General features: G+C 33.5%; 1 protein-coding gene across 1 annotated transcript; it reads left to right on the top strand.

The window, feature by feature from the left end:
• Nucleotides 1-218: 218 nt before the first annotated feature.
• LOC107192735 (COUP transcription factor 2-like) lies at nt 219-11,286 on the top strand. The gene is made up of 8 exons (XM_015582060.1): nt 219-340; nt 1,353-1,486; nt 4,596-4,666; nt 6,028-6,103; nt 6,303-6,416; nt 7,768-7,931; nt 9,669-9,915; nt 11,057-11,286. Exons 1-8 carry the CDS (start codon nt 219-221, stop codon nt 11,284-11,286), a joined length of 1,158 nt encoding a protein of 385 aa, XP_015437546.1.
• The last annotated feature ends 3,494 nt before the right edge of the window (nt 11,287-14,780 follow it).

The following is a 14,780-nucleotide window of genomic DNA, read 5'->3' on the forward strand; positions in this document are numbered from 1 at the left end:
CATAGAACAATGTAATGATCCGAGCTTGATTGCGAAATCTGGTGTATTATTGTTATTACTTTGGAAATTCGAAAGAGTAGAATAATTCTATGCCACCTGTATGGAAACATTTTTAGATTTAAACGAATTCAAATCATCGATAATTTATAACAAAATGAAAAAAATTCTTCCCGTTTCTTTTGCGTAATCGTATTTTGTCGAATAGATCCAAAGACAAAATGGAGGACAACAGTCGAAGCGAGACTCTGTGCAAAGTCTGCGGGGACAAGGCTTCTGGAAAGCATTACGGAGTGCCCAGCTGCGATGGATGTCGCGGTTTTTTCAAGCGGTCGATCCGCAGGTACGCAAGGTAATTAATCACTTCCCGATTACGTGATATATCGACTGTGGATTTTATGAGCTTATAAATCCGTATCCATGTACACGGTCTGTCTAAAAAATAACCGAACTTTTTGAAAATAGAAAAAACTAGTAGCAACAACTACACGAAAATTTTGTCGTCTAGAAATGCATCCTTGATCGATATTGTGAGAAAGTTTTATGACATTTGGATGATTAGAAGCCAAGTTATAGCACCCAAAATATATATAGCTCTATCATTTTTATAACATAATCTTAGAACTTAAAAATTACTTTAAAAGAGGAAAGATGTGCTAATACTTTTCGTAGTCACTGTATATTTCTTTCCCAAACAGATAGGTAGTAAATAATAGAACATTTAATTTTCAGACGTTGGTCAATTTACATTTGAAAGCAAAATAAGTCTCAGCATTATAAATGACAGAAAAATTTAAAGCTCATTTGCTTATGGTAGTTCTTATGGTAAATTTATTATATTCATACTACTGTAGTTAGAAACCTTATGTTATATTTGGAATTTTTTGACGTGAAAATATTTGCATTAATCTACTCTTCAGAATATGGATTTATGGCTTAAAAAATAAAATAGAGTGTCTGGTTGCGTACGGCCTTTTTCACTGTAATAGTCAACGTGTCAATTCAAATCTTATGTATGTATACAAAATTAACACTAAAACTATCAATGCATTCGAAATGACTGGTTAGTACAGTTTTAATATATTAATACATTTCCTCAGATCTTTTACAGTTTTCATTGCAATATAAAAACGTTGGAAAATTATTTGATGTATAAATTTGAGTATTTTCAAAATGTTACCATCTCAAACTAAATTGTTGTGTCTGGATGATCCGAAGGTTCACACAGTATAAAAATTTAAGAGAATCTTTGAATATTTGCAAAAATTTTTTATGTAGAATTTATTGAATTTTAGTTCTATAAAATTTTCTTGCGATAAGAATTAGTTTTCGTAACGTTCGATTCGTTTGTATAGGAATCTGGACTACGTCTGCAAGGAAAATGGTCGCTGCATCGTGGACGTTTCACGACGCAATCAGTGCCAGGCATGTCGTTTCACCAAGTGCCTTCAGGTTAACATGAAACGAGACGGTACGCTTCGTTTCACCGGTGATTAGAATTTTAATTTATTTTCTCTACATATAAGGAACATTAATATTGCCATTTCTATTACGAATTAAGAGGGAACAATTAATGATACGACAAACAGAACTCACAACAATGGTTGTCAAACATTTGCAAACGTTTTGTTCTACATTACAGTCTTTGTAATTCGCAGAACTTTTTCGTAACGTTTGCAGATGCTGTGCAAGATCCAGAAGAAATTTTATATTTAAAATTGGTCGTCACATAATTTTAAACAATTAGTGAATTACTTATCGATACACCTAGTAAAATAAGAAGCTTTTACAATAATATATGATAATTGGTAATACACGTTACCGATATGCAATAATTGGTAATATTGCAATGTTACATAGTAAATGTTCTTTCTCTACACGATACATTTCAACCATATTAGAATCATTAAACATTAGATCGAGCAACTTCTATCTCGCACCAGCAAAATGTGTCAATTCGAATAGATTTAACTTCGATTAAAAATCTTCTCTTCGAGATCAGTTGTAACCGTTCATGGTTTGTCGTCGAAAATAAAATTTATTAATACAGCAACCTAATACACAATATCGTTGTAAAATAGGGCCTCTCGTATCTGAATATCTTAATATCAGAACATTCTCCAGAGTGTCTTCCAGTAATACAATCGTACTGTAGATTTGTAGCGCTTACATACAAGGTACACCTTCTTTCGCTCGATAGACAAATTTCTATAACTTCACAGCATAAAGATATGAAGAATCCAAGGAAAAAACGATGCTAGTCACAAAAAGTAAAATTTCTAATATTTGAAAAAAAACTTTGTAACTCTCCCCCACCCCATTAAACACGATCACAAATCTAATATTCTTCTTTGTTATAATGGGGATTTCTGGGTGTTATATGGTGTTTGGGTATATAGTTATGGGTCATAAATTTTATGAAAGTAACATTTGTTTCTATAATCTGGACATAGATCTAACGTTAGTTAATTAATTTCTCTGGACTGACGACGATTTTTCATCTTATTATACTTTTATTGGATACCTTTCCTTAAGCTTCAACGATGCTAAATCTGAATTTCGATTTAGGGTGAAATATGTTCGTTTTTCGCCTGAGCTCTTCTATGGGATCCATAATTACCCTAAATAAACAGTCAATTATCCTGATTTCTATTTAAATAAATGAAGTTTAGTATGAGAAAAGTACTTGTTCCATTATTCAAACATTCCTTTAACCAAACACTAATGTCTCCCTATTAGTTCGGATACGGGAGATTCTACTGTACGATACTGGTATCACACAAAATATAAAATACAAAGTGACACGTAAAATAGAAAAAAAAACATATTATTTTGTCTGCGTTCAAAAAATGTGAAACCACATACGAAGGCTAGCTTAGAAATCGAGGAACGGATGTGGTACCATTTCGAAAGTTCAATGATTTCTCATACGACGGAAACACTGCGGGTGACAGCCGACCCATGGTGTGACTCTGGGGTCCTCGTGTCTCGACAAACATACGCGTTGCCGACACCAAGGAATTATTACAATGCATGGAGATGCTCCCATCCTCGGCAAAGAGACACTAGAATAGCCGTCGCGAGGGTCAGCGAAACGAGGTAAAAAAAAGCGGCTGTCTCGCACCCACATGAAACTCGACACTGTGCATTCGTTCATGGTAGAATCAGAAAATGTTAACCTGGCCACGAGCGGAAGAGCCGGTGTCACGAGCAGCCTGGCGTTCACAGCTTTTGCAAACACTCCGATCCCGGCCTGGGGCGGCCCCGATAATCCAAACACTTGATTGCACGAAGATATCAATTAACGTGGGAGGGGACGGAAGGTGCCATTAAGGGGTCGCGAGTCTGATTTTCATCGTCGAACAACAGAAAAAAATGACAATATCGGGAACGCGGTGGATAGGTCCACACGGGGTCAATTTTATTTTAATCGAAACATCTGCTCCTCTTAGGGGTGATTTCTTTGCTTCACGATATGGACATTCTTTTTTTGGAGATATTTACAGTCTGTCTCACAAGAGCGTTGGAACGATATCTCGAAAGATAATGGGTATTTTAAAAAAATTCAAAAACAGGATTATAGTACATTTAAAACACTACGACGCGTCATTAAGAATCTGTCAGTTTGGTTTCGTCTGTCATTGTAAACACTCGAATTTCAAAAGGACTGCAGTGTACGCTGAACGGTTTGAAGCAGTGTTTCTTTGTACACGTCCTAAAGAACCAAATTGAACTCAACGGCGGCAGCTCGTTATGAGAAAACGTCAAACGAGTTCGTAAGGAAGTGAGTGACACGGTATAGACTGCAAAGAATGTTGATAATTTTGAAAAGAGAGGTCGGTAAAAGGTATGTCGGGTAATATAGAGAAGACCATTATAAATTTTTTTAAATATTTGAAAAATTTGTAATTTTTAAAAGAAAATGGTCTATTGAAGTCTACTAAAGAGAGTGGTTTTGTGAAGATAATTCATCTTGGGTGTTACAAGAAGTCAATGATCCTAAAAATCGGAGCCGGCTGTGTACTTCGTGGAAAGTAGTATCGAAACACTAAATTGGTCTTCACAATCACCAGATGCTAAGCCGATTGAAAATATCTGGAGCATCATCAAATTTAAGCTTTGTGGAAGGCCTATACTTATTTTAAAGCAGCTACGCCGCCAAATTAAACAAACATGGAGGACATTGGGTACGCGGAAAACTTGAGCAAAAGCATAGAGACTATCATTATACCAAGTAATTGCATTGTAGTGTCTTAGATGTGCTATAAGCCTGTTTTTGAATTTTTGCAAAATATCAATTGTTTTTCCAGATATCGTTCCAACGCTCTTATGAAACAGACTGTATATAGGTCAGTGGTTCTTAACCAGTATTCCGCGAAATTATATAAGAAATCTATTTTGCACAGTGAATACATCGAGTTGTGATTTTTTGTTAGAGAAGAAGAACAATTGGTTACCTTGCCAATGGATCGTAGTCCAGAAATGAAATTCTCTGAAATAACTCCGGAGGAATATTGGATATTTGTCCAAGCCTAATACACTCCATAAGGGTACTGAAAATTTGGTTAGTTTTCAAACATCATATTTGTATGAGTTAGGTTTCTCAACATTAACTAATATAAAAACTAAAAAACGCGAAAGACTTAATAATATAGAGGAAGAAATGTGGGTAGCTATATCACATATTAAACTTGATATTGCTGATATCTGCAAAAACTGAGAAGCTTAGGTATCACATTAAAATTGATTTAAAGAAGTTCCATTTTTATGAAAAGGTTACTTTAGTTACAGTTTTTACGAATACAATATTTTTATTTAATTAATGGCTTCTTTTTTTGTTGTTATGTAATGCGTAATCTATAATTTTTAATAAAAGGTATGTTCATGCATATCTTTGTTGTTAGTTTTATTACCTTAATGATTTTGATGTTCCGCAAATTTTCCTCATAATCAAAAGTGTTCCATGACTTTGAAATGGTTAAGGACCACTGATATAGATTGAGGTGGTCCTTGTCAGTATAATTTTGAAGTTATTGTAGCTAGAAAGAATATATTTGGTATAATACAGTGTACCTCTGAAAATTATGTACAAGCAGGCATGAGGTGATTCTACGTGAAAAAATAAGTCGAAAATATGGAATAACTGTTTTCCATTTGAAACTTCGTTTTCGAGAAAATCGACTTTGAACATTAATCCGAAACGCATGTCTTGTCATGGTCGTAAGTAGAAACGGATTGCAATGAACAGGCGCGCTAGCCAAGTCCTATTCAACTGCATACGTATCCAGCAGATTTTCAAATTTGACTTTCTCGAAAACGAAGTCTCGAATAAAAAAATTTTATTCTGTATCTTTTTCTTATCTTTTTATGAGGAATCATCTCATGCCCATTTGTACACAACTTTCGGAGGCACCCTGTACAAGATAAGTACATCTAATTTCATCTATCCAAATTTAACTTGTTCCCACTTGAAGGGTACCTGTACTTTTATATCTAATTAGTCTCAGAAAAGATATTGTTTGTGATTCATGCAGAGCAAGTTAGAACAATTACAATCGAAAGATTTTCAGTCACGATTGAACAAAAAGAAAGGCATTAAAAAATCAGTTTCATGAAAACAGTGCAGATAATATCGCCTACCTAAAAAATATTAATTACTTCATGTAGTTTTTAAAGTAATTATTTGTGTATTTAGTATTTCTATTATGAACATTTTGAAGCTTCTTGTCAAGCTTTTTTTAAGTGTTTAAAAAATATCGTTACTGTAAAAATAAAGAAATACAATTTCTAAATTCTTATATTATTACATATTATTTTTTGAGTCGTTCACGTTCACATACTGGTCAAACAAAGTTCAGCTCTGTACCTTTGCAAATGTCGTGTCGCCATCTGTAGGAAATACTACACTGAAAAGTAGACGGTATTAAGTGCACCTCTGGCCAAAAAAATTTCGAACTAATAATCTAAGGTCGTCGATTAAGCGATAAAAAATAATTGAGAGGTACTAAAAGAAATCTGTAATCTTTATAGCGGAATCATCCCCTTTTATATCCAGCCCTATTTCCCTTCAAACCAACGATTTCGTCAGCTTTCACTCCATCGGTTGGTAAGTGAAAAAGTTTACATCTACAAGTTTTTAATAGATTCAATACCAATGATATTTCTATAAAATGTTTGCAAAATATTAGTACAGTAAAACTCCATTTATTAAAACGAAATTTTAGTCACTGTCTGATTTACTTACATACCGATTACAATTATAGGTACATAGATTATACAAAAACAAAATGTACGATTTGCAGCAGCGCACTTTTTGCCGCGATCCCCAACCGAACCTCTGTCAGTGACAGCCGCCAAAGAGGATGAGGTGACAAGCTCCGAGGAAGCTGGAACGATAGAAACTAGAATTGAGCCAAAGGGTGAGGGTCTTTCTATAGATACAGAATCCTCTAACAGAACTGGATTATTAATCGGAAAGCAATCTTTCAATAAATAGAGTTTCAGTAGTATTTACAGTGACTCACATATTCCTTCACATTTTCAAAATAACGGTCAAGTTTAACAAATTTTTGTGTTACTACCTATTTGTATAGCCTTGGTTTCTTTACTTTTATAATTCCTTTGTGGTCGATTATATCTACGTTTTATCATTAAACTTCGCAATTCAACGTCTAATTTGTTCAAATAAAGGTAACAATTTTCCGTGAGCAATTTTGTGAGTAACTGCAGTTACAATGAGTAGTATCGGTAAGTAATGGGAAGACGTGTTTAGCCAAGTCGCACAGTATTTTAAATAGCTGTCTGACCGCGAAGAACCTATAATTTTGATAATTTTACATTATTTAATTCTTGATTTCCTTAACTTCTTAAATCTCTAAAGATCCTTAATTAGAATGTTATTTACCCATGAAAATTGTTTAAATAAAGTAATAGTAAACCGTACGGTTCGGGTGCAGTTCTTTGGCTTTTTAACAAAATTATGTGCTACCTTTTGTAATTTTTTTTATAATTTAATTTTTACATTCGCGGACAGTCTAAGGATAGTCTGCAGGCTAACAACGTCTGTTACTAGATTATTCGAAATTATCTGCTTAGGAAACGACAGTGTGTGCAATTTCAAGAAAAGTATTAGCTTGGCTGACGAATGTAAATATGCAAAATAATTGCTTTACTTATATTAATAGCGATTCTAATAATTCTTCTCACGAAGCAGATTAACTTACTATACCAATGCAATACTTAAAAATGTTATATACATATATTGCAATTCAGGTACACTTACCTAACTCATAATTTAACGTAAAATAAAAACGACAATAATAAATAAAATACTTACAGTACAGTTTCTGAATCTTCGTTTTTTTTTATAAATGAACCAGTTTTTATTTTAAATATTCCGAATGTACAAAGAAAATAATTTAAAGAAGTTGTAATCTTTAATGATCCTACTTCTCAATGATCTACAATCCACATATACACCTTTAAGACGAAGTATAATTTTTCGCTGTCAGACGACTATATTAAAACACTATGAGTTAAGTTTTCGGTTTATATTATATTAACTGTTAGTACAATAAACAAGGAAACTATAATTAAATGTATTTTGTCGCCTTTCCTTGGAAGCTCGCGCACACATGTGCTCTTAAAATGTCTTTTTAATTTCTTATTTTGGAAATTTATTCATCGATGAATATACAAATTAAAAGTTCTTGAAAATGATACTTCGTAAAATAAACTGATATTCATTTCTTTGTATCTGTAATTTTGCAGAGGATTTACTAAGTACTCGATTAGCACCGCCAATCATCAACTCTGCATCGGCGGAGTATATACCAAATTTCTCCATTTTACCTACGGAAAATATCTACGAATTCGCGGCGAAACTGTTGTTCTTTGCTGTCAGATGGGCACGAAGTATTCACTCCTTCTTACAAGTATGTTAGAAAATCGTTTCTTCTTTCGTTTTGAATAGTCTGTGTTATTGTTTAATCGAAACTTGAATTGAAAATTAGAAGTTTAGGGGCAAACTACTAATTTATATTACATTCCATCATTTTGAATTTATTATTCCACTAATAAATAACTTCTACCAGAAATAACAAGGAATTCCTATACATATAATATTCCATAATAATAATATAAATTAATATATACTACATTTCATAATAATTATTACATGCAATTGTTCTGGCAAGTGTGTAATATATCATTTGTAGAGTGTTTCAAAACAAAAAGATTCTACAAACAAGTACTAACGTTAATTAAGAATCAATCAAATATGTATGTATAAAGGGTGTCCTAAAACAGGTATAAGTCCTTGAAAGGAGTGATTTGAAACAACTTTTTCCTTAGCAAAAAAGTTCTCCGAAGCTTTGTTTACCAGATATTATTGAAAAACAGTGACCAATCAGAGCGTGTGTCTGCCGGTTTGAGCTCCGTTTATAGCTTGTTCGTAGTACCAATATATTTATAACAATATATTACTATGAATATTATTATTTTCAGTTAAAATACAAAAATTAAGACATTTAAATTTAATTTTAGTAAATTAAGAATAAGAACCCTAGTAACAAAATATTGCGTATGCGCATCAACAGCTTCAAACATTATACAAAATTAAATAACTATGCATTATAATAAACCCCGAAACAGACCTGCGTACTTCTAAAATGATATTATTTGAAATATCATTTCAAATAACATGTTATTTCATTTTCTAAGCATTTCAAGTAATTTTTAGAAATAACTATGAAATTGTTCTTCGAAATTGTATCAGGTGTGTAGTTCTGAATTTGATTAATTGACATTTTTCTGAGGAGTAACACCCCCTTCCATCTTCCACACCAGTGGAACGATTATGTTTTTTTGGCGACAATATTATATGGACCCAAGCAAAAATCTCTTACGGATGAGCCATTTGACGAACAGGATCTGCTTAAAGCAAATTACTGTAACGATTTCTTAAAATAAAATCTTTTTGTTGCATATGGTTTTGAGTATTATGTCTTTTGTCAAATTTGAAATTCAAAAATAATTAAATAATTAATTATTTGAAATTGCTATTATTTCAAACGATTCGATAATATTTTTATTTTCAAATAACAGTAGTGAAAATAAAGTTTCGAATTAAATTATTTCAAGTAATTATGTCTTATTTTCATTTCCAATAAAACTTTCCCAAGTCTGTTTTTCATTTACTGCATCTCTTCTCATTTCTTGACGGACTTCATTATAAATTTGAAAAGTTGTTAAATATAAAAAATTAATTCTTCATTGGAGAAAAAAATATTTTATGTCTTTATAAAGATTCAGGAGCCTTTACAATTGTTGTTTTAAATGTTACCTTTACCCTAATTAAAAAGAATGAAAGTTTAATGTTGCTTTTGTACAACAGCTGTTAATAGGTTAATTGCGTTAACTTATGTGTCAGCTTTGACAAACTGCAGAAACGTGTTCAACTTCCGCTTTCCGAACGCTGACTCCTGTCACGTAAAAAAATATGCATTTGTATTACTGAAATTACGCTGAACCGTAGTTCGGATAATAGAGGCACAGTTATGAGTTATCTGACGCTGGGCATCAACTTGTCCGTATAAACAAGGTTCTACTGTAGTCCACGTGAGATGTGTTTAACAAGTAATTAATATGTACTTTACTCAATGTCTGTCAAGCTGCCATACAGAGACCAGACGATTCTCCTGGAAGAATCTTGGAGCGAGTTGTTCGTCCTGACAGCCGCACAGTGGAATTTTCCTGTTGAAGAATCCGCATTGGTACCCAATGATATATCGTCCGAGAGAAAAGAAATACTTGTCGATGAGGTGAGGAGATTGAGGGAGTTACTGGGAAAATGCGCAGTTCTCAGAGTCGACCATTCAGAGTACGCTTGTCTGAAGGCAATCGTTCTGTTCAAAGGAGGTATGACCAATTTCCCACATTAACTATTCACGAACCCACGGTAAAGTACTAGAGAAAGAATCGAATCTGAAAAATGCAATGCTCGAAAAAAATTAGAGAATCATGTATTGGATCGACTGTGCATGTTAATATGGTATATAATATTTAGAAAATTGTTTAGAAAATAATATCATTTAGAAAAGATTTATATTTATTAAGCCTGTATACCTAATTCCATTTCTTTCGTTTGGTTGACGCAACTGAACATTAATGAATATTGTATCTTAAAAGGTATGACAGAAATAGGTAGGCAGAGGATATTAAGTTTCAGACGCTATGTTAGATCGAGAAGCCTAAACAATGAGGATTCGTAGGGTACCGTTATTAACCTGCTAATCAGGCGCAAACACCTTAAGAAATGGTCTGAACTATCTAGGTCATTGTGTAACTTTGAAATCGCATATCTGTAGATTTATATGTTTTTCAGTCATAACCACTTATATTTTCGTTACGATACGAATTCAAAACAATCCTTTCAAGTATCGAAATATTTGTAACCTGAATTTATGTCTTAATTTATACTGTAATTTCAACTTTTATTAGCTTGTTTTGCCATGAAATGCTATTCAAAAGATATTCTTGATTCCGTATGCATGTTACTACCAATAGAATCCTTACCAACATCTTTGAAATTGCGAATATTAACCCTGCTGTTCCCCTCACATATTCTTCAAGTTTGTATCCCTTTGAGTAAAATTATTTCAAATTTTGAAATGATTTGTTCTTCAGACGTGGAAAGCACACAATAAATAGACGTGAATTTTAAGTACATACAATACCAAACACAATTATTCAAATATATAATACATATCGAAGTATAATCTTCATTTCGGGTCATATAATTCATCTTTGAAAATCATTCCATCTTATTGGGCAATTAATAGTACTGTATCTCAATTCATCGTAACGAAAGCTTTCCATAGATAGATAGAAACAGCCAAACGTCCATCCAGCAAACTCTCCAAGAGTTAATATGATTCTAAAATTTATCTATCCCAAAGACAAGATATACATATTATGTATACCTCGACTGTAGTTACATTATGTACATAGGGAGAAATTAAATGAAATTTAATGACACATTTATATTTTTTTTTTGCAGAATCCCGAGGACTTTGTGAAAGAGGAAGAGTAGCTGCGTTGCAAGAGCAAACGGTTGCGGTGTTTTGCGAAAGGGATGCTCGGAGGGTTGGACGACTTTTGTTATTGTTACCCCCAGCGCGTGCCCTCTGTCGATCAACATTGCAAGAATTATTGTTCAAACCAACGGTAGGTGACGTTAGTGTCGAACGACTATTGGGGGACATGGTGAGCGCGCTTAGACCGACATAACGTCACATACCGACGAACCCAGCTTCATTGATAAGGATTATCAGCGAAATAAACGAGGATTGTAGTTTCTCTTCATAAAGAATAAAATTCAATTACGACAAATTTCTTGTAAAAATCAGTCCTGCAGGTCATGTGACATAAATTCTTATCAGAAATTGGGTTAATACATAACATCGTCTACAATTATAATCCTTTGTCGAATGCAGATTAAGCTTGTTCCTTTTTATTTATATAAAATATAATCTTTAATTACGTCAAAATGTAGTGATCGGCTAATAAACTGCCGCCTATGACCGGTCTGCAAAGAAGATTCGCAAAGACGAATACAAAATAGATTTGTTAATATGATAGATATTTGCGATAATTGTGTATTAATGTTACTACCTTAATAAATCTAGTCAATTCTTTAATATACGTACTACAAAGAACGCTTAATTTAAAATAAATACTCAAGTATTATACTATAAAATGTGATGTAATTTGTTTTAATTTGTATAACAATTTGTAATTGTTTTAAATTATACCCGAACTATACGGTCTTCTATTAAAATGGTGAAATAAATCAAAACATTTTACTTCCTTATGCTAAAAATAATGGAAAAGACTCTTGCCATTTTATATTACATGTATGTAGTTTTGTTTTTGTAACAGAAACATTCAAATTTTATGGGAATATTGTTTCCAAATGAGAAGTATGAATTAGGTTCAAGGACAGCGATGGTTACGATGAATCTCACAAGTAGACATTCGTTAAATGGAGTCCCTTTTATTGTATCTTGGCAACGCCACTCAATCATACGTATTTCTCACGCACGTGCGCATACCTCACTTTGTTGCCCAGCAAGGAAGAAACACAATATATACGGTGTCGCGTTTGACTCGCATATTTTTTATTACAGAAAGTGCGGTTTATATAATCACCGACTAGGTATAGGAAAACCCTATCATCTTATGGGACTTCGTATCTCATGTTCTGAAATACCGATACTGTAAAAAGTCAGGGATTTTCTACTGCCCTCTACGTTATGAGAACGGTGAATTTGTGAACTACGTTAAATCTATTTGATCTCAACTAGTCTTAACTTCTAGATTGTTGTCGAGTCTAAAGTACGCACTGTTGTCAGATGAGTGTTCGGTACGTCGCAAAATCATCGAATGGACCATGGTCGCGAACGGATTTTCTTCCGTCCGTTCGCTGTAAAGTAGACGTATTAGAAAGGAGTCTTGGGTTCTTCTCCCGACGGACCTATTGGTTTTTTTTCGCATACAAAAAAGTTATTGCGTTTAATATTGTTTTTATGGATATGTATATGTATTATTATGTACATTTGAGTAAATTATATTATTATTCCATTGTTGTTACAACAGTTTAACAGTGACAACGAACGAATGCATATTTTCAAATATCGGACTAATAGTATATTTTTATTCTATATTATTACATATAAGTGAGTAATACGTATCAAAAACGTAATCGAAACACAGATTTTTATTACACCACGAACATCGCATAAAAGATATTTCGTTATATTGGCATTTGTAATAATTATGGATGTTGCAAGGAAATCAATATTATTGAAATTATGGAACATATAACGAAATATCACTGTAACACTTAAAAAAGTTTTACAGTTCCATTTATATCATTGTCCTGTGAGAATGTTCATACTTCCAGCAACATTCATATTCCAATCAAAGAATTTACAGAATAAGGAAAAGGAATCTAAAGTAATTTTCAGTAGTTCCATACATCTTTATCTCGAATACTTTTCTAAAACATTCAAATACTAGACATTTTTACACTTTGAATCTCATATCGATTTCTAAAATAATCCTAGTTCGATATAATATAGAATGTGGTTTTGTGAGATAGATTCGAAGTTGTTGTGACATGTTTTATGACTGTCATATTTATCCTTTAACTTTAAACTGAAGCATCGGATATTTTTATTCCCGTCAAATCATATAGATACACGCAATATGAATGGAATATATAACACTTCATTTGTGCTAATAATACTCAGAATTCATGCTTTATCGGTAATGTCGGGAATTGACACTAAAATGGTAACAGAGCTACGTAGCTCTACGAACGTGGGACAGGAAAAAGCATTGGATGATATATCTTTTTACAAAAATATTATGGTATCAAAAAATTGCTCCTGATCTTTTTTATAATATTCAATGATCAAATATCTTAATAACAACTTATTAACAAGGAGCAATTAAAATAATGTTGCATACAGGTTAAGTATTATGTCATACGGTAGGCGCTCGTTTATTGTAGCCTTCGGGGCTGTCAAGGGCCAGAATTCCAGAAATATTGTAATATCTCATTAAATATAATAGTTACGATGGGAGCAATTTTAGATTACGGGGGAGCAAATTGGGAGTAATTTTTGAAGATACAAATTGTTAGGAAATATTAATACAGTAGACATTTCCCATTCATTTCCCGCGCCACCGTTATCTGCACGGAAGCCACTGCGTACCCTACTCTATCGCCCAGCACGTCCAGGCCGAAACACATAAGGTATCGCGTTTAACTCGCATATCTCATCACGGAAAGCGCAGTGTATATAATACTGTGTTAATAATGTTTTTATTGGTGCAATGAATATTGGTGGAATGAATATTGGTGGCAATTTGATTGCTTCTTGCCTCGCGGATAACACGTAATCAGTAACAGATGCTAACCAAGCTAGACATTTGCCACTAAAATGTGTCACGAATTATTACCTTTTTCACATAATACCTTAATACTTTATTACGCAGAATGTTTGGAAGAATCGATTTATGTAATAAAAGTATTTTATTGCTTAATATTTCAATATCATTAATAAAAATAACATAATTATCTTTGAAAACCTAGAAGATACTCCACCAACGAAAAACTTGTTACTGCTAAGTAGTAACCTTCTTCATACTGAACAACTTCTGTGAATAAACTTTTCTAATATCTCTAAAAATAACGAAGTGAATTAATGTAACCGTAAATTGCGCATATCCAGCCCACCCTACATATAGTTGCGTCGCACGACTGAACGGCCGAGTGGTGGGAAAGCGTTCGGTAACTGGCGTCTGCTTCCTGTACGGTTCCTGACTGCTGGCCCGCTAAAGCTCTACTAGTGCGAGAAACGAATGTCTACTGTTTCCGCGCCAACTATTCTTCGGTACAATAAACGAGCTTCTACTGCATGACGTCTTACCATTCTTTGATAAAGTAACTAAGTTACCTGCACACGGTATATATCATTCAATAACTGCAGTTAGAAATTCTTAGGTGGCACTAGTAATAAAAACGACGGTGCGAATACCATTTTCCGAGAATTTCCCGGGAGGCCCATTTGAACATCCTTCCTTCGTTTACCCTCACCCTATTGGTCCTTTCGGCTTCAATGCATGGGGGTATCCAGAGTTCACCCCACGTAAAGAGCGGCTTTTGTGGAATGGAGCTTCACCCCACAGGATGGGGGAAACCATAATGCCGCCCA

The sequence above is a fragment of the Dufourea novaeangliae genome, unplaced genomic scaffold, assembly GCF_001272555.1.
Source record: "Dufourea novaeangliae isolate 0120121106 unplaced genomic scaffold, ASM127255v1 scaffold376, whole genome shotgun sequence".
In the NCBI taxonomy this organism is placed as follows: Eukaryota; Metazoa; Arthropoda; class Insecta; order Hymenoptera; family Halictidae; genus Dufourea; species Dufourea novaeangliae.

Bases quoted from the DNA above. Each gene is read 5' to 3' on its own strand.
- LOC107192735 (XM_015582060.1), top strand. From the start codon at position 219: ATGGAGGACAACAGTCGAAGCGAGACTCTGTGCAAAGTCTGCGGGGAC. The intron at 341-1,352 runs GTACGCAAGGTA...TCGTTTGTATAG, and splicing joins TTCAAGCGGTCGATCCGCAG to GAATCTGGACTACGTCTGCA. The intron at 7,932-9,668 runs GTATGTTAGAAA...ATGTCTGTCAAG, and splicing joins GTATTCACTCCTTCTTACAA to CTGCCATACAGAGACCAGAC.